Source organism: Phoenix dactylifera, chromosome 10 (assembly GCF_009389715.1).
Source record: "Phoenix dactylifera cultivar Barhee BC4 chromosome 10, palm_55x_up_171113_PBpolish2nd_filt_p, whole genome shotgun sequence".
Classification (NCBI taxonomy): domain Eukaryota; kingdom Viridiplantae; phylum Streptophyta; class Magnoliopsida; order Arecales; family Arecaceae; genus Phoenix; species Phoenix dactylifera.
This window is the reverse complement of record NC_052401.1, coordinates 5135469-5163101: the sequence shown is the minus strand read 5'-3', so window position 1 is coordinate 5163101 and position 27633 is coordinate 5135469. Positions and strand designations below refer to the sequence as shown.

Here is a 27633-nt window from a genome sequence, read left to right as displayed (position 1 = left end):
GAGATTCCCCCCTTCCGATAAAAATCCAACACCCAAAACCGAGCTGCCCCCCTCTCGGGAATCCATCGCCCTTCCGCTTTCCCTTCTCTCCCCTTTCTCTCGCTCCAATCTCCCACCATTTTCTTCCCCAAATCCGATCGCCTCGTCCGCTCCTTCGATCGGATCCTCCCTATACCGCCGGCCCTCCCGATTCTTGCCCTAATCGCGCGTTCCGGCGGAATTCTAGGGTTTCTGGGGCGCCTGGGGCTCGGGAACGGGGGCCGGCGGGGGGAGATGGACTCGGAAGACGACATGCATGACGCCAACGATCTGGAGTCCCTGGACGACGACTTCTACAGCGGGGAGACTGCGATGGGCAGCGACGATGGGGACGCCGACTACGATTTCGTCGACAACGAGTCGGACGACTCCGAGGACATCACCTCCCATCGGCAGCAGGTGAAGCGATAGGAAACAGTTGGCTTTTTTTTTTCTGCCGATCGCTCGTGCTTGATGTCTTGCTTCGCTTCAGTCTCGTTTGGCTTTGGTGGTATCGATTTTGAGTGGGATTTGAGATAATTTAATGGATGAGGTAGCTATAGGAGATATCGTGAACAAAATAGAAAAATTTGTGGTAGTTAGTAGTTTCTCTCTCAAAATTTTGATTCAAAAATGGGCTTCGAATGATAAATTTAAGATTTTGAGAGTTTGGACAGTGCATTTGGCCTTGATCGAAGCAGGCAGAAGGCTGTGTTGGGAAATGATTATGGTACCGTTAGTTTTTCAAGTCACATGTTTCTTTTTCATCAATAAGTTAGTTTCTTTCCCCTCTCGAAGGGTGATGTTTTCATGTACTGGACATTGTCAAGTAATGTCTGGCAGTGCATTCATCAGGCGAATAAAACTTAAAGTCAAGGCATGTGCTTAGCCTTTTGAATAGTATTCTGCTTTTCATTTGCATCTGCTTTGATACTTACCTGTTCCTTGGAGCTAAATATCACATGGCTTCCAAAATCCTCCCTATTTTATCTCTAGCAGTTTTATATTTGCTGTATCTTTTTGTCGATGCTAAGCATGGCATGTGATGGTGAATTGATGTTTAATCACCTTAGAGATCATAGCAACGTTAAATGTTTGCTCTAATTTTGTGCACAGGTTTAATGAATTATTGCTCAGCAGCTTATCTTTGCAAGTGTCTCAACTAAATACAACATTTGTTTTGTTTGAAGAAGGATTTTAGCATGTTTGGGTAGTGCATGTGTTGGTTCAATGGCTCTAGCATGCGAGCTATCTCGGCTTGCTGTCTTAGATTGGACTTTCTTAATGTCTTAGGATGGTCATAGCAATGACAGGTGTTGGTTTTTGCGGTATAACAGCACAAAGTTAGAGTACTATGGTCATGTAAATAATGAAGGGATAGTTCTAGAAAATGTTAGGATCGGCAGTATATCATTAGCTTTTTAGGTAAAATATGCCGATGCCTGGTAGTTGCTACGAGCAAATAATTTGATGGTAGCCTTCAAATTTCTAAAATAAGTTTTCTGTTGATTCAGACATGCAGTATGCAAAGGTTAAAGAAGCATTGAATGATTAAGCCAAAGGTTAAATAGATAGGCCATATATGGTACTAAATAGGAATGCTTGGCAAATGAGGATCCTTATAGTTGACCCGAGATAGTTTGGACAAGGTTGGATGGTTATGGTTATGATACGGGTTCTTGGAAGCAGTAACTTGTGGTATGCTACCTTAGAAATTCTTGAAGCACCTATAAGCAGGAGTAAGAGCTGGAATGATTTTCCAGGTCAGCTGAGGCAATCAAGAAAGAACTTAGCAACTTAGATTCGTTATGCTTGCATTTGGTTACTTAATTGCTTATTCAAAAAAATCATACCTAATTACATGTGATTGTATTTCTTCATTTTTCATATCTACAAATAAAAGCATCTAGCTAAGTAATTGTAACTTATTTTTAAGGGGTCTTTAATTCATTATTCAATGTGAGAAACTTAACTGATAATGTGCTGTTATTTATGCTATATGTTCCATGTATTGTTATTTGTTCTTTTGCACATCTGTGATAATTATCTAGCTTTATTAAACACTTTGCTGATTTATCATGTCAGCAAAACTATACTATTTTGAGTGAAGCTGATATACGGCAGCATCAGGAGGAAGACATAAATAGGGTCTCTATTGTACTTTCAATATCAAGATCTGCAGCATGTATCCTTCTGCGCCATTATAACTGGTAAGAGAGTTCAGTTTATAGGAGTGGAATATCTGTTTCTATATTTTTCTCCAGGTTTCTGATATCAACTCCATTTTTAGTCTGCAAGTTGCTATTACGTTCTTGTAGTGGACACTTTCTTTATGTGCTCATGTATTACTATTGTAAAAATATATTTTCTTTGTTTGGTTGCCCAACTTTAAATGAGCATTGCAGGCTAAATTTTGGATTCAAATGGATTGCTTCTAGGCTGAAATGCCTTATTATTTTATTAAATATGCAAAAAGAAGAAATTGTAAAATCATAAAAGTGTTATAGAATAAGTATAAGAATGTAGTTGGGAAAAAATATTGTAATTGAACCCAGTTTACTTTCACCTCTTTAAATATTTAATATGTTTTTATAACAAATCTATAAAATTGTAATTGACCCAATGTATTGCATTCATCTCTTTAAATTTAACTAATTGCATTTTTTTTACTTTTAGGAAAAACACAAAAGAGTGCCGATATTGTGTCGTCATATTGCCTTTCTTATCCAAAATGATCCGAGCCTTCCAATTCATATCTATCTGCATTGTAGTCTTTTAAACTCAGATCAATGGTGTGCCCATCACCAATCTCAATCATGATCAAGAGAGTAGAGCTTTGAGTTTAACACCTAATTCCATTGTGAGACTACACCTAGTCATCTTTTTTTATCCACTTAAGAATGTAAAATAAATCGTGTCCAAAGGTGTGACATTTACTTTGATATCTTGTTGGTCTATGATCTACCTGATGGACGGTTGTGATATGTAGACTTTGGAGAGTGGCAATTGGACACGAAGTGGCTTGTATCCTACCAAGTAGTGTGGAGCTCAACCGAGAGGTGCTTTCGAACTTTGGGGAGAGAAAGAAGGTGGGATCATCAGATGGGAGGGTGATCACATACTGCAATTGCATTGAAGCCCTAGAATTGAATTGACATGTTGTTGGGGCAAATATGGACCCATGATCCTTATGGGACCCACAAGTCACATGATAGTGCACCCAGTGGTGAACGTGTTAGCAGCACATATTGACACTACCTGAATGTGCTGTGGGGTTCATTGCACAAGGTTCTCGATGCTCCTGATCCCAAACTTCTAAATATCTAGCCTTTAGTGACTTCTTCTTTTCCTTGGGAAAAATGTAAACTCTGCAACTCTCCTCTCTCTCTATCACTTCGGAAGAAAGAAGAGCTTATTCTCTCTTCACTTTTTCTTTTTGCCTTATGTCTCCCTTCGAACTCATCAACTACCTTGCCACAATGTTCACCTTTGTCGCCCTCCTCACCAGCTTCTTCGAATTTCCCTCCCTCCACCTCTACCTCTTCTGCCATGTCCTATGATTCTGCTGCTGTCTCCACCAATAATTCCCTTGGCCTCCGCCCCAAAGATCCTTTCACCAATCTCGCTGCTGGCTTCATCCACTAGGAGTCAGAGATTGGATGTGCACAGTTCAGGGAAAGGCACAAAGGATAGATGACTAATGCTGGTGATGCAGAAGGTGAATGATGGATATTGCACTGCACTGGGATGGATTATGTCAGCATGTTAGTGAAGGAGTGGACTTGTATCATAGATAATATGGATAGTTTGTATTGGTATTGGTGTGCGATGACGTGTCTACGGACCTAGTACCTTAAAAATATTGGTATAAAAATATTGGTATAAAAATATTGCGATCTATAACAATCATAAAATTGACTCGAGGGCATTGGTCATTGATTTGTTTTTCAGTTGACTAGGTGATGCGGGTTCTATTGTCTCAACAAAGAGGGCTTCACAATTTCTAGCAAAACCAAGATGGTCAAAAGGGAAGATGAGGATAAAAAGTCGACACGTCCAAAGTGGAAGTGCAATAATTTTTTTTTTTTTTGAATATAAAGGAAACAAATGATACATGGATAAACCTCCATTGTGTGGAATGCTTTGGAGGGAAGGTGTTGAAAGATAAACCGCACAGCTAGTTAGGCTTCCATTTTGAGGGTTGCTGTGTGTGCACAATGACAATGTGCACAAACAGTTTGGACCTTCACTTCCTACGGATATGGAGTAGTTTAGATATTGCAGTCTAAAGGGCAAGTCTGACCTACACTCTCTAGGGCTTGAACAAATCTATTGATGTGTTTTCTTGTGCCATCATTCTTAGGAATGGAATGGCGCCCTAAGTGAAACTACATTGTTATCAATGGCAGTCCCTTCGTTGCCTATCCAGTGATTGCTTGCGTTGCTTCATTACATGATCGGTTACCACTTGCCACCTACCGATTGGACTTTTCGGAGTTAGAATGTCTGAAGTCCTTGTTCTCTCTAGCTTGATTTGTGTCAGATACCACTATTTTCATTTAACGCACTCAACATGCCCCACATCAAAGTTACATTGCCCTACAATTAGGGATGCACACTTATAGGACATAAATCCCTCTTTCTTAGCAAGCACCACATTTGATATTGTTTGGTTGGGCCCACATTTTACTGCAGCTAAAATTTTGGGGTATACACTAGTACTTGAAGATTGAAATGGACTAGCCTATATGGTTATGTCGGCATGATATATTCAAGATTATAATCAACAAATCATTTATCCAAGTGAGGATGTGTGGAATCTTTAGGAAGCTATTGAGATGCCTTCAATCATATATACAAGCCTTTTAGATGAGGAGATACTAGTTTGATGCAAAAACTAAAGTTATAGGAGAAATATTGATGAGATCATTACCGACATGCAAATAGGTGAAAATTTTTTCAAAGAGCCAATGGGATTGGATACATTAATGCAGATTGAAATTTCTAAGTATTTCAATGACAAGTTGGATAAGCTACCTTCAATTTAATTTAATCTAAGTGATTGTATATATGCACATATGTACATCTATAGGCGTATGCATCACTAGAATCCACTTACATCTTTCCAATAGTGGAGGTAGCACTTTTTAACATGTGTATTTCAAAACAGAAGACAGTTGTTGCTCCTTCTCCTTTTATTGGATGTGCTGGCTCAAATAGTTTGGCTAACGACATACTTCTTATAATTTCTTATGCGTTTTTAGAGCACCATATTATATAAATGCCTAGAGTTTCTTTACTTTTATTAATGAACATAGAAGATCATATCAAATTATCTGTAATAACAATGAAAAGCTTGCTTATTTTGGCGAAAAGAATGCCAATAATATAGGTTTAGTAAAATTGCTGTTGCATGAGGTTGCATATGACATGGTTAGGTAAGCATGTCTGTTGAACATGTATTTAAGTGCTGGCCCTTCCAGTGTCGTAAGGTTTTCTTCTTACAGAACCATATCCAAGTGTCATACCATGGCCAGATCTAAATGTTGGGTGTGGTTAATTAAGGCTAAAAAAAGGGGCCCATGTAACAAGGGAAATAATACAAAGTTGTGAATGCAAAATGTTATAAACTTTTTTTGAAAACTTTCTGTTTGATAATTATAGGTTTAGGTAATCATATAGGACACATTATCTATCTGTCATCTTTGCAGGAGAAATGCATTTATTGTTAATCTTTGACTATTTAATTCTTCAGTCTGAAATAGTTGTTTCTGGGGCATACAGGAGTGTTAGTAAGGTGCATGATGAATGGTTTGCAGATGAAGAAAATGTTCGGAAGGTTGTTGGCTTGTTGGAGAATCCGGTGGAAATGCGGAATGCTAGGGAAGTAAGTCAGACATATACTGATTATCTAAGCTTTTACCAAGATTCGCCGTCTTGGTATCGGACCCCGTACCAGTACCATCTTATTACAGTATCGGTACACCTGGTACGGTATCCGGTTCAGCGTACTAAGTGTTGGTACACCCTCTGTCGGTATGCACGGGTACCAACCGGTACGGCAAATCTTGTTTTTACCTATGGTATAATTTAATTTATATCTCTAAGACAAGATATTTTTAGTGTTTGGATGAACTTTGTTTATAATTTAATTCATTTTCTCTGCTTATTATGGACTGTTTGCTTTTCTGGCAGCTGTCATGTGGAATTTGTTTTGAAAACTATCCCCGTAATAACATGAGTGCTGCTGCTTGTGGCCATCATTTTTGTGGTGCATGCTGGAGAGGTTTGTTTATCCAGAATTCTGTTAGATTTTATCTGGTTTCCTAAAGAGCTTTTCAAACTTATTCTTTGCTTCAGTCTTTGATATCATAGTATTTGATATCATACTTATCCTGCCTTTTATCCATAATGAGAGTCATATGTACGATGCATGTGGTGTTTGACAAGAAGGGGTTTGATTCCATTGCGCAAAGAGAAAAATATGGTGAAATATACATGTTCTTTAAGATTAATAGTTTTGATAAAACTCCACAATGATGGAGGACCGTCCATTAATAAGGAATCTAGGCACCCTTATGTTAGACGCAAATATGAAAATTAAGGAATTTTATTTTATTTGGATTCTAGAATTTTATTTAGACTATGGAATTTATTTTTTATGTGGACTCTTATTAGGGTTTTGGTTGTCTATATAAACCTACTGCTATGTTAATTGAGAAGACAGTTTTTATTGAGAATACAAGGAATGTTGAGTGCCCTCTCTTTCTGCCTTCTCCTCCTCCTCCTCCTCCTCTTCTCTCCTCTCTTCTTCTTCGTCTTCTTTTTCTCTCTCTTTTTTCTTCTGTCCTGCTGTCTCACACTTATCTTCAAATCCATTTATTCATGACTAATGCCAATTGTCTACTGCATAGAGTGCCCAACCTGTATCCTGTGTGATCGCAAGGTGGGCGGTAGAGACAGGCGATGAGCCAAAAATGTGACTGCTCTGATGTTTGTGTTATATTATTATCCATTAATTGTGATAGTGAAGCAGCTATTACTGAACTGTTTTGAGTGTTGTGTCCTATTTCAACTATTATTATATGCTGATGTATTAGTAATGTTAACTTTGTTTTTAATTGGATCTTCTTACACGTCATTGTTGTTTATATTGGTGCTGAAGTGGTCATCTGCACCTTCTGCATTGTTAAAGCTCTATATGTCGTTAACCTTAGTAAAGAAGGACAATTAGAAATCTAATATAGTTAAACACCAGAAATAATTAAGCTGGATGTGTTTCTCCTCTATATTATTTGAATCAAAGAAAAACTTTTGAAGCAACCAGACTGGCTGTTTAATAATTTTGATTAATATTCGAACTATTTAAGAAAGAAAACCTATTTGACTTGGAGTTGAATTTCTTGCATTGGTTGGAGAAGTTTTATATTTTATTTGGTTATTCATGGGACTGACTGGACTTGTCTGTTTGAAACTAGTCTCAAAATATCATATTTGAACAACTTATTTGAATATTTCGGACTTGTTTGGAAGAATGATTCTTCATCATACTGCAATAATGGCACCGTACATAGACATAATGGAGTGTCCAAAGTTATAATTTTCCCACTAGTTAGATGCTGGATCAATTTAATACTCTGCAAAATATTAATTGCTAAGTGAAAACAACAATAGCATCTGAATATAGAGAGGTTACATATAGAGGGCACTGTAAATTTTTGCAAGTAAATAACCTCTGACAAGCTCTTTTTAACTAAATCATGAAATGACTGTTCTAAAATCTGTAGAATGAGGGGCGCTTGATTCTTTTGAATCTTTTCTTTGATTGATATTTATACCTATGCAAGATCCGCCGTGCCGACCGTACCGATGTACCGGTGGGCACCGGTTCCACGTGCCTAGACAAGGTCTGCCGTACCGACTGTACCGACGTACCAGTGGGCATCGGGATCGGTTGGAACTGGTGCCGAACCGGCCAAGGGAAATCCACGGAGCGCACGCGCAGCCAAGGGAAAAAAAAGCCAACTCGCTGACGCGCGTGCGGAGGTCTGCGTTAAATGCCACAAAGTTGCATTAAATGGCCCATGCGGGGCATCCCGCGTGGGCGCGCTTCCCCGCGTGGGGAACCGCGCGCAGGCTTTTTTTCTTTTTCTTTTCCTTCTCTTCCTCCTCCTTCCCGAACCTTCTCTCCTTCTTGCCTTTCTTGATGAGTTACGCCCCGTTCGATGCGACGTTCGCAGCGGAATTCGAACAGGACGTCGTTCATCGTATGAACGCGCCTTGGATCGTAGAATTCAAAAAAAATTTTGGATCCAAATCCAGAAGATCTTTGAACTCATTAGGGAGGAAAGATTAGGATCTGAGGAGGGTTGATTAAGATTCATAAAACTGAAACAAAAATCAGAAGTTATTAATTTGAAGATCTCATCTTCAAAAATTCTGCAGTTGTAGAACACCGCAGCCCGATGATCTTTTTAGATTTCTGGTTAAGCCGCATATGTGTCCGACCTCTACAGGTATCCACACGAGGATCTAATCATCTGAGATAGGGTCTTACCGGAGTGCTAGCTCCTTACAAAGACCTCTCATGACTATCAAATAAATTGGAAGAAATCTGCAACATACCTCCTTGAAAAAGAACCCTTTCTTCTTTGATCTTACTTGCAACGGAGGAAGAGGAAGGAGGAACCTTTGCGCGTGGATCTTCCTTGGCTTGATGCCGTGGAAGAAGAGGATGCAGAGGACCCCCTTGCTGCCATGGAGAAGGAGGAAGAATGGGCTTGGGCGTGGAGGAAAGAACTCTTTCTTTCCTTGGGCGAATTGATCTCTTCCTAGGTTCTTCTTCTTTCTTTCTTTCCAACACTTAGAAGAAGATGAACTTGATCTCCCTTGCTGCCAAGGTTCGCCGTACCGGTACCGAACCCCGTACCGTTGCCGCATTAGTATAGGCGTACCGAGTGTCGGTACGGTACAGTATGCGATACGCCAGGCGTACCGACATTGGCGTACCGATACCGGTATCCATCGGTACGGGTACGGTACGCCCGGTACCGATCGGTACAGCATACCATGCTTGCTGCCGTGGGAAGAAGAGGGGAAGCCTCTTGCTGCCATGGAAAGGGAGAAGAAAAGAGGGAAAGGAGAGAGAAGAAAAGGGAAGGTTCTGCTGGGCTACTAAAAGAGAGAATAAAAGGATGGCTCAGCCACCCCCTGTAGAAGACGCCGACCATTTGTCGAGGGTGATTTTTGGACAGTCAGACTAGTGGGTTGAGGTTATCCTCAATCCGAGCAGCTCATCCCTAACGAACGTTGAACTTCGGGCAGATCTAGCCGCAGAATGAAAGTTTTTTATTGTCTCCAGAAAGCGATTGACTTTTTAGGGACCTGATGGTTCAAAGACCAAGGAAACGAATCACAATCGGCGTCGTCAGCCCGGGTAGAGAGTTTTGATCCTGCCTGAGGCAGAAATGGAGCGAAAGTCACAATTCCACGATTAGGGATCAGGCTTGTCAACGATCTTTTGTGGGATCTGGGGAAAGCTCACGTTTTTTGTCTGGGTGAGGATTGTTTTTTTGGCTTGCAACTTGATTAGAGAAGGGCCGATTTGACTGAGGGAGGCGTGGAGAGAAAGAGGAGAGAATTTTTTTTTTTTTATAGAATGTCTCTCTTGCTACCCTTTTATAGATTGGGTTTAGGGCTTCTCCTAATCTTATTAGGAGTATGGAACTATAACCCACCCTTGGATTAATGCCAAGTGTCCAATTCTTGTGCTCATAGATGCATGACATGTGTCCACTTAATCAATTGATTAATTTTCTAACCACATTAGGATTCCTAATCTCATTAGGAGAATTAATTGATTTGGGAGCATGCATCCTACGACGCCATGGGGACTTTAAAGTTCGCATAGTGTGAACACGACTTAAGTCATATTCATCCTACAACGACATGTAGTTTTTAAAATCCGCACAATCCTTGGTTTAATCAAATTGACCCAATCATGAACCCAAATCAATTTGGGTCGAATCCAATTTGATTTGGCTCATTAAATTAGCCCAATTGCAATCCAATTGCAATCAATTCCACTTAATTCTTCTTCCATTAACTCACTAACACTTAGTGGGTTAATTCAATCAGCAATCATGTTGATGATTGATTTCTATTGTGATTCTAAATCACAATTATGATAGTCTGACTAATTAAATTCTCTATGTGTGTGACCCCGTAGGTTCTATTCTGACTGGTAGTGAGACATATTGAGATCTCCATCTCAATATCATTGAAACTCCTTTCAGTGGATTGAAACGATTTCAGTTCTACTCTCAGGGTTCACTGATCACCAAGTGAATGCCTTCGAGTCTCACAATCCACTAGTGACACCTAGCAGTATGTGGTGGCAACCCAGCAGAATGGAATGTCTGAACTTTTAGGTGCAGTTAGCGTATGATACAGTTCCTTTATCATGTATCCCGACGTGATGGAGGTTATGGATATTTCATCAAATCCCATCGTCCGTCATATGTCAAATTTATATGACTTCCAGTTCGAGATATGGAAAACTCTTTTTCAAAATACCTGGCCAGGAATTTATCGAACTTAGTCTCATAAATCACATAGGATCACTTCTAATCTATCAAGGTCGATAGATCCCATCTTGATGCAACCCTATTCCAAAATGAACCTACTGTAGCCAATCCGCACTACAAGGATCCGAATGGCTAAGGCCCAAGTTCACATGCTCGTCAAACTACAACAACCTCACAGTGAATAACTGAGGCATCGCAGGTCAAAGGACCAGTCATACAACTGCAGCATAAGTAGTCACTGACGAGTGGATAGACATCCATGTGACTACTATTTTTGGTCACGCTCAGTACTTTGTTCTCTAACAAATACTTGCATAATCACTCCAGTGTCTCTACACCGTGGACTCGAGACTCGTCCATCTGACTAAGTGATCTGTGCACTAATCTCAGCGGATCGATCATCGTCCCTCGTGATGGATCCATCGATCAGGAGCATTTAGAAATTAATCCCTAATGACACATGCCTCAAATTCTCAACCCCTTGAGAATATATGTCATCTATTAATTTCTTGGACGATTCATGGACACATACAAACATGAATGAAAAACAAATTGCCCAATTTTATTTATTAATAAGTGTTAAATTACAAATTTGTGCCCCAGATTACAAATATGCGTCAGCCACGTTGGCTTCTAGGGCATACTTCTAACATTTCTTCGTCGCTCTCCTTCTCTCTTCTCCTCTCTTTCCCCCTTCTCTCGTGAGCAAGGAAGGAACTGACCAGGAGGGGGGTGATCCTCGTCGCCGTCGTCGGGTTGCTTGGGAGGGGTTCGGCCCGAGGCTAGGTGCGAACTGCTAACCGGTACTCTTCCTCTTCTTCCTCTTTTTTCTTCCTCTTGCTTTCTCTTCTTCCTCTTTTTTTTCTCTTCTTTCCTCTTCTTCCTCTTCTTCTTCCCTACCGGTGCGAACTGTTTTCAAAGGTTGTATCGTACCGGTCACGGACGGTACCGGTACGGTACGGGCTGGTTCAGTAGACCTTGTGCCTAGGAAAAATGCATCCTTCCAAATCCAGATTATACTAGCTGCCTTTTTTGTTGCCTTGCAGGATCATCTTAGTGGGTTTTGATATACACATTTCTGGGCTTTTTGTCATTGTGACAGTACCTGAAAACATCCTCTTTCTTTTTCCCTGTAAATAGAGTTTACTCTTAATTAGAATGCAGATGGGCAGGACAAGGTTCATGACATAGACTTGCATTATATATTCCCTAGCAGTCGTCTTTAATTTTTTGCCTTGGTTGAACATATCGTTTAAAGGTTGATCTCAAGTTTTCACCTGCAGGTTATATTAGTACATCGATAGGCGATGGCCCAGGATGCTTAATGTTGCGATGCCCTGATCCATCATGTAGTGCTGCCGTTGGTCAGGACATGATTAATGTATTAACTACTGATGAAGATAAGGAGAAGTACTCACGCTATCTTCTTAGGTCTTATATTGAAGACAACAGAAAGGTACATGTGGCATTTGCATTGTAGAGTCTGGAGATTGTACTTCTCTTCCATTTCTTCTTGTCTTCTGCTTGTATCTGACAGAAATAAAAAAAGAATTATATTTATTTCACTGCCATCTATGATAAAAGCTTAGATTGAAAAATAGCTTTCATTATCATAAACACAATTGAAGAGGTTAAATAATCCGTTTCCTTTCTCTCTACATGTCCACCTATTGGACAGAATTCTACAAAATTGTAGAAGAGAGTTTACCAGTATCATCTGGCAGATCAGACTCATTGTTAATATATACTTGACACAATAATGAAGGCTTGACTGTTGTTTCTTTTTTGCATTCTCATTCTCAAAACTTCACCATTTTGATAAAAAGGAAAACTGTTTGAGCAATTGTTCGCTCATGCTACATTATGTGTTTTCAGCTATTTCTGTAGTGGTGAGGATATTGACTTGAGAAATGTGGATGTGGATGTTTCTCATTGTCCACCTTGGGGAAACCCTTCATTCTTTGGATGATCTCACTGGCAGACCCAATAATCATTTCAATTATTGTGTTTTACAGTCAATGAAACATGCAAATCAAGTTCTTATGTGCCATTGTTAATGCAAATGCCCATTGTGTTTGAATTTTGAATGTTTGTGTGCAAGGCCATACATCTCACTTTAGTAGCAGGTGAGGCCATGCATCCCACCTCCTTCTATAAAATACTCTTGCTTTGTGAATACTCACAATCAAGGCCATCCATCAAGTGCTTCTTTCTCTTGAATAAACTGTGCACATCTCATGTGCCAAACACTTGTCTTTATAATGGATGTGGAATATTTGCTGAGTGGACGTTTGTATTGCCATCTCGATGATTGTTTGGCACTGTATGATTGTGGGCATAGATGTTTAAATAAATGTAAAAAATTGAAATGCCTTCATATGCATCACTGTCTCGTTGGTGAATCTCCATTATCTCTTCATTCCCCGATTTTCTTGGTTTTTCCTTAACGGAACATTTATCTGGCATGGTCTCTTCTTTATCTCTTTTGGAGACTGGAATATTGGCTTTGTAATCTATCAGTCCTCACAGATGTATATACCTATAGACGCATCTATATGTTATTATAAGGCATACTGTGGGCTTGTATCTGTGGTTGTTTAGCAACCTTCTTCACTCCATCTGAAAGCTCATTTCAGACTGATAATTGCTCATGCACTTTCACAAAGAGGCATGCTGTTTTCTTATCTTTGTTGGTTGAGAGAGCCACTAAGTGTATCTGCGAATGCCCAGTTCTGGCGATAGACATGCATACTTATATTTTCCTCATGGTTTCCTATTTATATGCCTAACATAAGTTCACTGTTGTTTTCCCTGCTCAAGCAGTGGTCACAACCAGTAAAACCAATTCATTTACAAAAAAGATCCATTACAAAGATTTCTATAGACTAGATACTTACATTTAAGAAAAGATCCATTACGAAGATCTCTGCAGGCTGGATATGTTAACTTCCTAGGGATGCTCTACTGCCACAGCCACTGTTCTGTACTCTCAATGTTTCGTGTCTTTTCGTTACAAGCTGATCTGCTACACCATTAGCTTCTCTTGGAACTGCAAAAGCAGACAACAAACTTCCTGCAAGAAAATTCCCATGTCAGCTGACCAAACTATCTTTCCTAATATACAAGTAACTATACTTGAAATATCTGATTTACGCAAATCTGATTTAGGCAAATCTTTTCCACTCCTCTGTCTTGCTACTTTCAAACCATCCCCTATTGCGAACAATTTTGCAAACTGGATATTTATATTTCGACACCTAATTTGCTATTTCCCAAATTGGCTTTTCCAGAGTTATCTCTTAGCATCACTCTGATGCCTGTTGTATCATCATCTCCACTTTATGGAGCTATCATAAAATAATTCAACTTTGCCCAAACAGATTTTGGCAAATCCCGTTTACTTGTTTCAGAACCTTTAGAAAACACCTTTTCCTCCTATTTATGTTAAAATATTTCTATGTGAGAATGATCATCTTACAAAAAATCTTGCTCCTTTAATTTCTTGTACGTTGGAATACCAAGTTATACCTATCCTTCCAAAGGCACAAACCTGACCTCACAATAGTTTGTCTTCTCTCATCAGTTTCAATATAGAGGGGCTATGAAAAAAATTCTAAAACAATCCTGCAAACATAGCTCCAGAGGCTCGTCTTCATTAATTTCTGTCCATACTTCATCTGCATTTGGGCATTCGAAAAAGAGATGCTTGAGATCTTCGTCAGCCAAGCAGCTCTTCAGGAAACTTGCATATGAAGGATACTAATACAGGTGCTCTTGTGTGCAATAAGCAATCCTAATACCATTTTATGGATGGTATTTTGATTTTGATGTATAATGCTTATCCCAGTAAATTGGTGGAATAAGGCTGGCTTTTATGATATGCTTTTGTCCATGAAAGAGAAATGTCATTATCCTTGTGTAGAAAATTTAAAAGTTATAAACAAGTGGGTAACTAAAGTTGCTTGCAAATAAGAGGTTAAATGTTGAATCAATGACTCAAATCCCATGTGACGGGTTATCCCGGTATTTTCCTGGAATGGGATGTGCTGCCGCCCCACCCCATCTAGAACTTGGGACAACAAATGCCTTGGTACTCGCTGAGCAGGATGCTAGCATGGTTCCATCATGACACTTGGATGGTGCCCTGTCTCGACTTCTCTTGTGGTCCCACTGGGACTTCAATCCTTATGTTGAATATATGTTAATTAATTTAAGGAAAAATGTTTCAAAGGTTTCAAAAATCATTGTGTCATCTTGTCACCTAATGCATTTTCCTATTTTCAGTTTGTTACAAAGAAAAAGATTAAGTGGAACACAACTGCAGATTAAAGGGAGGAAGGAAAAAGATGGAATATAGGACAAGAAAGGTAGCAATGTTTAGGTCAAAATCTTTGGTTGGTTCCAGGAACAGTTTAAAAGAAGAAAGCAAAGGTAGCACAAGAGAGGGGTGTGTAGGGTTGATAGAAAGCAAAGGTAGGGGGCTAGGATCGGTGATTTAGCCACTACCTTCTTGCTAATCTCTCTCATATTGCAATTCATCATCTAGGTGCTCTTCTCTTGATTGCCAACCACATGAAGTGAAGAATTTAAGCTCGTTGGTGGAAGGAGTATTCAGTGGCTATTTTTGAATTTTTCAATTCTGCCACCAAATTCTCATAAGATATTAAACTATAAATCAAACAAAACTTTGTGCTTAATATATATACTGTAACTGCATGGTTCATAGTGGAGAAATGTCAACCTAAAGGTTGCTTGTAGCATCCTTGTTTTAGGCCTCTAGAGAAATACTAGCACTTGACAATTTTGTTTTTCCCAAGAGATGACTAGTACTATCATAAGTATCGCCATAACAAACTATTTGGCTTATCATACATAATGTTTTCGGGCATAAAAAAGGCTCATCTTTTCTAGCTATCATCTGATAGGTTCTTGTTGCATAATGATGTTACAGTCGAATTACATCATTTTTAATGCGCATTAACTACCACACCATTGGGGATAAGAATGAAACCAAACAAAAAAGGACAAGTACTGTGGACTCATGATCTTGAGCCATGCATCAATGTTCGAGCCTTGCTCCCTTGTCCTGCTTTTCAACCTAATCACTTTTCAGATACCTTGCTTCTTGCTTGATGTCTCCACTCCATTATAGTGTAGGAATCATCCTAAATCTCCAATTACTATTTCCTTTGTATTATCTAAACCTGTTTGCTAGGATTTATAACGCCCAACCATCACTCTAGATTTACATATCATCGGTTGGGTGTGCACTTGACTAAACGGTAGCCCAACCTGATCTAACTAGTCTCAGTACCAAGTTCTTTTTGTGGCTGATAGCCATAGAACTTCACTCTCCCGAAATTTGAGCCAGTCTAACTCGATTGTGTGAATGAATGGGATGATCTGGCTCTGTAACTTTGAGTTCCACTTGGACATGATGTTCACAAAAATAAGTGTAAGGGATATCCAGTCTTCTTCCTTGGCATGTGTCCTTTTCCTCAAGGGAGGAATGGAGAGAGATCTAAGCCCCTTAGCAGTGGTCCCCAATATCATCTTTCTCCCTTCTTCACTCTACACTCCCATGTGTGCGTGTGAGCATACATGCATGAACAGAGAAAGAGAGATATTTCTAAAATCTCCGGCGCATGTGAGGATCTATGCGGGTGTATTTTTAGTCCCACATTGACTATGCATTGGGTAGATTTTGGGTACTTACACAAGGCTAAGGTACCAAATAATACCTTCTAGCTGGTCCTTTTTTTCTTGATGTGGTCTTGGATTGTTACAAATGGTATTAGAGTGGACCCGACCCATAGCCCATGTGGACGAGGGGACATTATAATACAAGTGTATTTGGGCCTGACCACAAGCCAATTATGGTGTTTATGATTAGATTTGACTAAATAAGATCCTTTAACATGGCGAGGATGCCAAGGTTTAAATAGGGGGAGTGTGAGGATCTATGTAGGCATGTGTCTAGTCCACATTATTTATACACTAGATTGATCTTGGGTATTTATACAGGATCGGGGTACCTAAAATAATACTTTCCAGTCTTTTTAGATGAGGTCTTGGATCGTCACATCTTACCCCTTGCCCAATGCCTCATTCATATGTGAATTCACTTCATGAGCGCGAGATTCCTTATGAAGCCATATATGCCTAAAATCAAATAAACCTTGAGCAAAACCCTTTGAACACAGGTATATGGAAACATTTGTGTTTGAATTGTAACATTGCCTATTTCATTTTGGTACATGATTTCTAATCCACTTTTCCCCCTTTGTTACCTGATGTGTGCTTGGTAATGGCACTGATAAAGGAGAGAGTGATAAAATTTATTCATGATAAATCATTCTTGCTATATGCATTTTCTGGTAATTGGTTCATCGTAAATCATTCTTCCTATATGCATTTTCTGGTTCTATTCAAACATTTTCATGGTGTCACATGTTGAGGTTCTCACTGGGAGGTCTTCACATGATTATTGAGTTGATATTGTTTTTCCATGTGAATGCAGTTAAGAACAGATAAGTAATTAATTTGTTTCAGCCATTGGCATTCTTTTCTGACTTTCTTTTGACTATTTCTGTCAATTGTCAAATGCTACTTGTGCATTATCGGTGTCTTCTTCCTATGATGTTCCTGGATTAACCATCACAGAATGTGTCTATATATCAAGCTTTTGCTTTATTGTGATGTTCTGGAGAATTGACTTTTCCCCCTAACCCTTTCCATTATGTACCTTAAATTTTTATTTTTCTGCATAGACAAAATGGTGTCCTGCTCCTGGTTGTGATTTTGCAGTGGAATTTGTGATGGGTAGTGGAAACTATGATGTTTGTTGCAATTGTTCATACAACTTTTGCTGGAATGTGAGTATATCCAGACCAACAAATTTTGCATGTACTGTTCCCGTAATATTCTATTCTCTTCCATCGGATAACATTTTGAGTTGCTCAAATAAAACATGCAGTGTACCGAAGAAGCTCACCGGCCTGTGGACTGCAGCACAGTAGCAAAGTGGATATTAAAGAACAGTGCAGAATCTGAAAATATGAACTGGTGGGGCACACGAAAAATTTGAACTTTAGCCTTATACCTTTAGTTGTGATTGACTTGGACAATATTGTTCTTAAGATCTTGTCCATTGTGCAAATTTTGTGTACTATTATACTTCTGCTGCTGGTATTACTGATCGCTGATCAAAATATACTATGATATCTCTACCAAGGTGCTCTGTTACTTAAAACTCAAACTTTAGATCGTTGGTTGATCAAATTTGATAATTTTTGTTAGCGAGATCTCGCCCTTTCTGTTTATGTTTTAAATTCTCTAGCGAGTTATATTCTGGTTGCTCGAGTATGATTCCTGTCCTTGCTGGTTTGCAATGATATGTTTTCACTGGAATTTTCTTACTGGAATAATTTGAAATACAATACTTTTGGCTTCTCTTAAGTGCTGCAACATAATTCATCATTTCGATTATAAGTTTTGCATTTTGTTTGACTTTTGACCCGTTCAGTTTTCTTTTGTCATCACTCGTTTAAGAGATTATTTGACCACTTATACCATGTCCCAGTGTGCTAACAAAAGTCTAATGTGCTTAATTATGATTTTTCACCTTTGCACCCCACAAAGCTTCTACTTTTTTATGTTTCCATTTTTTCCAATTTGGAGATTTCATAATTGATGTCACATGCTAATTTGTTATTTATATGTCTTCTGTCTTTTATCAGATTTGAGTTATCATATCGACTTTGTTGGGCTGAGATCCACCAGATCGATGTTTAAGATCATTTTTCATGGATCCAATTGATTTCCATTTGCTTGACATGAAACTTATGTTTATGATTGCATTAGATTTTAACCTTTGACCTACTCTTTTATGGGAATTAACAGAATCAATAGTACAAAGTCTGAGGTTGCGTAACTGAGTGCATAATAAATGCTTTGTATGTACTCGAAGTCTGATTTTGTATCATTGATTCTTGAACAGAATTTTTTTGTTTTTGCATGCTTAAATTTCCTAGTGTCCGTTATTATTTCCAACAACTTTTCGATATTTTTTCATTTTTATCCTTTTTTATTCATATGTACTGCTAATTATGTTTTTCAGGATATTAGCTAATTCCAAGCCCTGTCCAAAGTGCAAGCGTCCCATAGAGAAAAACCAGGGGTGTATGCATATTACATGCACACCTCCTTGTAAATATGAGTTTTGCTGGTAAGATCTTCAAATTGGCAGCCTCAATGGTTAAAATTTTTTCATAGTTTCACTCTATTTACTTTTTAAATTCATGCTCTTTTAATGTGATTGCAGGTTATGTCTTGGTGCATGGTCAGAACATGGGGAGAGGACTGGTGGTTTCTATGCTTGCAATCGTTATGAAGCGGCCAAGCAGGAGGGGGCAGTATGCTTCTCAATCACCAGTCTAATTTTCTCATTGCATAAAACTTCATTTCCAGTTCTTAAGGATTCTTAGTATCACACTTATCACTTCATAAATGGTTTCAGTATGATGAATCTGAAAGGAGGAGAGAAATGGCTAAAAACTCTCTTGAGAGGTACACACATTATTATGAGCGATGGGCCACCAATCAATCAGTAAGTAACTTTTCAGATGTTCTATCTTTTCCACACGCTGTAGTTTTGACATTTCTTTTCTTTGTTTATTGCATCTTTCAGTTACTGATATTAATAATCTGAGCTTTTCTTGCTCGCATATTAATCCATATTTTTATACATCACATGTTTTGTTCATGTTTTTACACTAAAAGAATCAAGGCTAGCTGCATGTATTAATCTGTACATTGTATATTGCAGACCAATCTAAATAGTGACATTAATACTTGTTCAGTTTGTGTGTTGACGTTGCATTTGGGGGTGTTTTGCAGCAAGAGTAAAGAATGGATAACTCATTTGCTGGCTAAGCCATTCTGCTTAATGAGTTGCTTTGCTTCCTAGGGAATGTGAAGAACAGGAGTGCACATCAGGCATGTTGGGTACCAAACTAAATAGTGAAATTAATGCTTATTCAGCTTGTGTGTAAACGTTGCATTTAGGGGTGTTCTGCAACTAAAGAATGGATAACTCACTTGTTGGCTGGGCCGTTCTGCTTATGCAATTGCTTTGCTTCTAAGGGAATGTGAATAATAGGAACACATCAGGCTTGTTGGGTCAGGTTAGAAGTTATCTTGAGTTCAGCCCGTATCAGGAGACACCTTGCCCAGGCCCAAGCATAGCCCAGTGTGCACCATCTGAGCTCAGGATGAAATCAGACTTTGTCAGTTTGTTTAATGCCAGAGGGGAATCATTTCCTTAATCAAAGTCTGTTTCTCCTTTCAGCCACAATTGGAAATACCAAAAACTACAATATTGGTCTATATTAAATTTACCTAAACTACCAATTCAACATTACTTGAATGATAGAATTTGTATTAATGCCAGATATGTGATGGAGATACCCGATATACATACAGCATACTATGAAAACTATGGGACAGCTGGCCAAGGCTGGGCCGCTGGACTCACAAATTGCTGGCCTAACCCTGGCCTGCTTTTCAGTTGGGCCTGAATATTGTTACTTGAGTTCTGCTCAAGCTAAGAACATTCCAGCCCATCTGAAGTGCAGGTTGGGGCTGGGCCAAACCTGTCTGCTTCCATAATGAATAGTGATGAATTTGATGAAGCTAGTCCTTTTGAGGAGCTAATTTTATTGATAAACCTTTTTTGCTTGCATATGTTTATTTCTATTTCTGGCCAGTTCTAATTTGCTTGTTCCTGCTTCCAAGCAGTTCATTTAGAGAATAATTATGTTATTACATAAACACCCACATATCCATATACATATAAATATTGATATACATAGATGATGTATATATACCCATTATATTCTTGCATTTGCATCAACTGCAAAGTCAAGGAACACATATTTTAAGCTTAAAATATGCCCTTTCCCTTTGTACATAAATCATGCATCGTACTTGTGTCATGCCTTTCACCAAGAGGACTTGAGTCCAATGGTTGGCACCCCGCTCCTAAGTGTTTGCTTTTGGTGGAGGTCCAGAGTTCAAACCCCGAGGTTGGTGGCTCATTATCACCGTATTTCTCAAAAAACTTGTTTCACACATTTCAATTTTTAACCGATATACTTGAAAACTTTTTATTGATAGTATGTTTTTATATTCTTAAACATGCTAGCTTAGCCATATAATGTACCATTTCTCGGTATATTGATTTTTCTTTAAAGAGCCGCCCACTAGAGTTCGTTGCTCAAGTTCCTTATACATTAAGCACTTTCAAGGGTTTAGAGTTATTGAGTTAAGATATCATTAAATATATGGTCTTGCCATGCACATGCTTGATAGTTAGGAATTTAACCACTTCGCTGCGTTCGCCTAATTTTGTTTGAATTTTCTCAATTAAGATTCACTTAGGGACTATAATTTTGAGATTTTAGTTTTATTGCATTCATTCTAATATAGAAAGTTGTCATGAAGGATGATTCATAGGTTGTCATGGGAGAGGGATCCCTTACTATGAGGGTTCCTTTAATACATAACTTAGTTCTACCATGTTTGAAAATAGACCTGAGCATTCATTAAGCGAACCTGAGTTTGGGCTGGGCCTATGTACCATAACAATACAGAAATAGCCAATCTATGTCCCACTCAGCCTAGGCTTGGGCTTGAAAATTGCAGCTTGAGCTTGGCCTGGTGAAAAAAGGTAGGGCCCAAGGCTAGACTTGTCTCAACTCGGTAAGTGGGGTAAAGTATGCTTGGTTCGACCCATCTGGACTGACTTGACCCAACATGACATCATTGCTTCTGGAACCAATGTTGGTGGTTCTGTTCGGCATTGGTTGTGTGTGTGTGTGTGTGTGTGTGTGTGTGAGAGAGAGAGAGAGAGAGAGAGAGAGAGAGAGAGAGAGAGAGATAGAGATAGAGAGAGAGAGAGAGAGAGAGGGATAAAGAAGGGGGATAGATAGAGGAGGGAGCGAGGTAGAGAGAAAGAGAGATAAGAGAGAGCAAGGAGGATGGAAAGAGAGATGACAGGGGAGCCGGCTGTTTGGATCCTTGGCAAGAGGGAGAGAGAGAGATACCTAGTGTTGGGTTCCATCGGCGGTTGCCACCAAAGTGGTGCTAGTGGTTGCCGCTAAGTTGATTAGAAGGGGAGGGGCCTGACGGGGGCATCATCCACAAGAGAAGGGGAGGGAGAGGGTTAGGGATTTAGGTTTTAGAACCTAGGATCTAGATTTTAATTTAGAATGTTAAATATAGGTCATCTATCAACTTATATCTAGCTGGGCCAGGTGGAAAAGAGTAGGGCCCGAGCCCGTTTCGATTTTAAGTCAAACCTAAATCCCAAAGTCAGGCCCAACTCGTCGAGCGAGTATCCAGCCTGAGCTTAGTAAAATCGGGCTAGGCTGACTGGGCTGGTCAGGCTAGGTTCTTTTTTTTTGTGCCTGGGTCTATTTGCAACTAACCCTAGATAACTGGATGGGGTTGATCGTTATGGTTGAAGATATTGAATATGATTACTGAAGTTGGTGAATGATGCTGTGGTCACTATTTTTCCCATCAAGACTTGAAACTCTTAGCTTTCAATCTTCACAGTTCTAGAATTGTTATCTATTGGACAACTTGATGCAAGATAAAATGAAGACCTCCTTCCTTTATCGATATTTTTACATTTTCTTCTTGAAAATGAAAATGGTAACAGTAATTGTTCTGGTTGCATACTAACGTTTTGTTAATGTTTTTTGCGCTGCAGAGAGAATTGTGTTATTTTTAGAATGAATTTTTCTTCTTTGTTTGGTTTTGCCTGCATATGATTTATTTTTGTTCATTATGTTCTATTTAATGTTTCCTTTTGTTTGAGCTAATTAAGAGTAATGCTATGTATTCATAAGATGTATGGATGCATGTTTCTACTTTTGTATTACATAATTCATCTAATCTTCTGTTGATTAAAGTGCACTTTTACCAAACTGATTTTAAGATTTTCGTTCCATTATTGGCAGTCAAGGCAGAAAGCACTTGCAGATCTACACAGTATGCAAACTGAAAAGGTACATAATCTTGCTGCAGTTCTTCTTTTTTTGGCATGGAAGTGGTTATGAAAATTACTTACATTTCTTAATCAAGATAATGTGTTTTGGGGGGTTAAGCATATAATGGACTATGTTCATCTGTTTATCTATTTAAAGAAAAGAAATTGGATTTGAAAGCCTTTGAGAATGCCAAAGCTACTGGCATGGTCATGCTCAATGTTCAAGGCATCTATGATTTTTTTAATTTTAGATGAAAGATTCCTGCTGATCTTATTTTAAGGATTGCACCTTGTAACGATTTCTTGTAAAATTTGGTAGCTTGAGAAGTTGAGCGACAGACAAAGCCAACCTGAGTCCCAGCTCAAGTTCATAATAGAAGCCTGGTTACAGGTAGGCTGTAAGTTGGTAATAATTTTGAAGGGTGGCATTTATCATTCTATTTTAACTTTTGCCCAAGTTAGTTTGACATTTTATTATGCAGATTGTGGAATGTAGACGAGTATTGAAGTGGACATATGCGTATGGATATTACCTGCCTGAGCACGAACATGCTAAAAGACAATTCTTTGAATATTTGCAAGGTTCATATTTCTTTTCTTTGCTGATCAGCGTTGGTTATTGAGTGTGTGCTGCTCATTTAAAGAATTTCCTGCATTTGACTCTTTAGGTGAGGCTGAGTCTGGGTTAGAGCGTCTTCACCAATGTGCAGAGAAGGAGCTCCAAGTCTACCTTGATGCTGAAACTCCCATGAAGGACTTCAATGACTTCCGTACAAAGCTTGCTGGGCTAACCAGGTATTTTGTCCAATGTAAACTTGTTAGATAATCAATATGGTTTTATGGTTGGTGTGCCTGACCTATCAAGACTTATCTCTTTAGTGCGACAGAAAAATGAAGGTCTAGCTAAGCTTCTTTTTTTTTCTTCATCTTCTTTTTTTTTTTTGACGTTAGGAGGACTAATCCCTACCTTTCACCATTTACCATATCAAGGGACTACTCCCGCTTGCTACCCTATACTCATCCCACCCCTCGATGGCTGTCGCCAATTGGAATTAACCCACCACCCCCTTGCCCATGTGGTGGATGGTGATACCATCATGTGTGACCATGGTTCTTTTCAAGATATTGCCTATACATTTTATATTGGTAATATATGATCCTTTTGTTTTCTGGGTAACCCTCTAATTTGATGGATTAGACAACAGTTAGATTAGGAATATTGGGACAGAGTGGTAGAACAAGGGTTAGTTGAAATGAGTATCCAAGAGGAGGCGCTGGAACTGACCAGTTGATGAAGTGATGGAAAGGCTGGCTAAGATGCGACTACGTAGTACAAGGATGCTGGAAGGGTTAGGAAATTGTGGATTAAAACTATGACAGAATTTTAAATCTCTTGATAGGAATGAATTCTGTAGACTTAAGAAGCTGGATAGAAGTTGTGAGAAATGATTTAATGAGATGTTTCTAATGGATATAATATGCGAAGGATCAACAACACTGTTCCTAATATAGTTGTAAGGCCCGTTCTTTGTGGTTATTGGTCCAGTTGACTACCAGTGTTTATACACTGTATAACTTAACTGTCTTTCTTCTCTATTACTTTGTCAAATATTATTCATGATTGTAAAGGTGGTGCATCCCTAACCAGGTTATGTAGATATGCATACCATGCAGCAGTAACTTAGCATTATTTCTTAGTTGTCTTGATCTGTTTTAAACCTTGACTGGCCTGTTCTGAGCCTTGATTGTTGCTCTTCCACCGATCCTTTTGTTGACAAATGTCGATTCATTTGGTAGAGTTCAAGCTTTCAGCTGAGTCTGTTAACGATGTCTGCATAAATGTGATTCTTCTTACAACAAGAAATCAATGCATTTCTAAGTCAATACTGTAGAAAAAAGGGTAATCATCTGTATCATAATCTGCCCCCATGTTTTCTTTTTCATCATGGTGGGGGAAGCACTTGGGAAAACACCTCCAAGCTTATTGATGTTCGATCATTTTCCTGTTTATGAAATACTAAATGTCTCTAGTGGTGAAATCTAAACCACTATTACTAATTATGCTGCTATTCTTTTCTCAAAAAAGATTATGCTACAATCCTTGTTCGGTAACAGCATATCTGAAATTTGGCACAATTTTCTGCCATGCTGATTGGAAGTTGTTGCAATAAGTTGTCGTTCAAACTGAAACTAATTTGTTAAGACATAATATTATAGACCGTTCATGCAGTCTTAAATCTTGTCTCCTATCTCATCTGTGAATTATTGTAAGTGGTAGTCTGAATGCTTGAGCTGTTTGGCCCTAGTGATTAAATTAATATCTTAAGTTTCCTTCTCTATACCAAGAAGGTTCACCAAGAAAGTAGGTAAGCCACCTTCATTTTCTATGTCGAGAAAACTTGATTATGGTATTTTTGACTTGGATAATGCTTTTTTTTTATGAAATTCATGTCTATGTGATGAGAAACAATAGATTTGAAAAATAAATAGAATACTTGATATGTTAATGCACTGAAAAATTGGATGCTTCCTCATTTTATGTTATATCTGTTTAGTTACCACTATACCCCAAAGCTTAATCTGTTAGGGAAGGGGGTCAATAATATATATTAGGCCTTAACAACTCTCCTCATGTGCAACCTGACCATACACGTGAAGGCTTGGACCATGCACTTAAAGGCATAAACGAGTCAAAAATGACTCAAGATGGCAAGCCAAGAACCACTCAAGTAACAACCAGGAACAAGTCAAGACAAGAAAAGACTCGAGAAAATAAATAGGCAAAATTGGTGTGGATAGAAATTAAACCCATGACTGTTAGCTCTGATACCATGTTAACTTACCATTAGACTCCAAAAGCTTAGGCTGTTGGGGAAGGGGTCAATGATTTATATCAAACTTTAACAAATACCAATAGCTAAAGAATTCCTTCTTGAAATTCAAATGCAATTTTATTGTTATGATGTTTTATTTATTCTTCTCTGTTTAGGTAAGCTGATACAGTTACCTTGAAGTAACCTATGCTTTGAATTGCTGTTTGGTGAATTGGATAAAATTTTAGTTCGAGCCATAATTTCTTTTCTTCTTCAATCTTCATTTTGCCCCTTCTTTCATCATTAGTGGGAATCAGTTTGAAAATCATGGCAAAACACAGGTGAAGCTTGCATGAGAAGTGAAGCCTTTTATTGTGATACTAAAATTTTCACAGATACACTTCTACCATCTCTCTGACTTCTATTATGATCTAGAGAGAGACAAGAAATTCGTTTCTATTAGTGCAGGATCTTTTATGAGAAATTTTTTTGGTGCAGACGAATGCTCAAATTTTAATTGCATTGTGTGCTTGACACATAAGATTGCATCTCATACATGCTGGGCGTCCCTTCATTCATATTTCTGAATGTTTTCTTACAGTGTCTGTGGCATGAAAGCTTACATTTCACTTGCCTTGTGGAACATTTCCTGACAGTGTAACTCGAAACTACTTTGAGAACCTTGTGCGAGCCCTGGAGACTGGCTTGAAGGATGTGGGCTCTTCCAATAGCCAGGCTACATGCAGCAAGACTTCGAGCTCCAAGTGCCTGGGAGGCAAGAGTAAGAGTGGAAAGATAAAGGCCGGTGGGACCAGCTCTAGATCTGGTGGTCCTAGCCGCAGCTTGGATGAAAGCAATCTCTGGGCATGTGATCACTGTACCTATGCCAACCCCAGGTCCACGAACACATGCCAGATGTGCGAGCATCACCGGTAGGCCACTTAGGGCTTCCTCCTACATCCAGATAGCATTTTATCTGTAAAAATCCTCTTCCCTTAACCTGTTCCACTTGCCTGACTTGTTGGTAGAATCATGTTCCATGATGCTGGAAAGAATGTATTGCTAATCACCTTCTAGGTTGTGAGTGTCAGAGGAAGTAGAATAGAAAAGAGAGGAAGGGAAAACAAAGGAAAAGAAGGAAGCAAAGGCTGCCTCTTCATGTAGTGTTCTGTTTCCTGGTCAGAAACAAGTGAAACATCGGCTCATTCTCTGTATATATATTTATCTCTGTATGTGCTTCCCTTGCTTAATTTAGTCAGAGTCCAGCATGCTCAGTTGTTGTAATAATGAATGACCCTGAGAAAACAGATTGTGCCTCTATTTTTTTCCATGGTCTGATTCAAGGTATGTACCAGTATTTTAATGAAATTAGGTAAACCATCAGAGTTGCACTTTGATTCTTAAATAGCTACACAGCATTGTTTGGGTAATGAGATGGCAATCTTTGTTGGCTGGCGTGCAGGGCCATTGATTGATAGACTAGTAACTACAACATTCTTTTTGCATTTCCTGTGGTTGGTGGCTACCTTCATTGCCTACCACTTACCGATCTATGGAGGACTTACTGCTGTCATTTTACTTCAAACATGCTGTCTGCAGAGCAATTCTTGAATTAGAACTGGACTAGGGAATGAGCTAGTTAATTATTTATTGAGGGCCCGGCCGCGGCCTGACCTTCTTCCCTCTTCTCCCTTCCCTCTTTTTCCTCTCATTCTTCTCTTCATTCTAACTTCTTCTTCCTGCTCTAATTCCTTATTTCTATTTATTTATTTTATTTTATTTATTTATGGGTTAGATTTTCAAATCCTTCTCTCTTTTCGGGCCAAACATCCGTGCCATCGACAGACCAAATCTAGACACCTAACTGTATCTGAGCTGAGATTCTTTCCTCTCTTTTTCTCTCTAGAGAGATTCAAAAATTTTAATGTAAGTCTTATTTTTGTTGTTGCTTGGATCCAAGATGACCTAGTTTGAACCCTAAATTGCCTCAGTATTCAGGCGGTAGACTGGTCTATTACTATAGTTCTAGCTATCTTTTGAAATTTAGTTACTTTTGATCTTCATCGGACTAGTTAAATTCTTATCTGGACAGTTGGGCATTGTCATATGACCGACTCGAGTTGGGAGCATGAGGCCGTTTTTTAGTAGTATTTGATTTTGA

General features: G+C 38.8%; 1 protein-coding gene across 1 annotated transcript; it reads left to right on the top strand.

Annotated features, from left to right (window-relative positions):
* Nucleotides 1–26877, top strand: LOC103708603 (probable E3 ubiquitin-protein ligase ARI8). Its single transcript, XM_039130865.1, has 15 exons — nt 1–438; nt 2104–2228; nt 5803–5905; nt 6214–6304; nt 11888–12060; nt 17375–17479; nt 17581–17669; nt 18724–18831; nt 18928–19018; nt 19123–19212; nt 22631–22678; nt 22979–23050; nt 23142–23241; nt 23328–23454; nt 26129–26877. Exons 1-15 carry the CDS (start codon nt 274–276, stop codon nt 26406–26408), a joined length of 1767 nt encoding a protein of 588 aa, XP_038986793.1. The 5' UTR covers nt 1–273; the 3' UTR covers nt 26409–26877.
* Nucleotides 26878–27633: the final 756 nt, after the last annotated feature.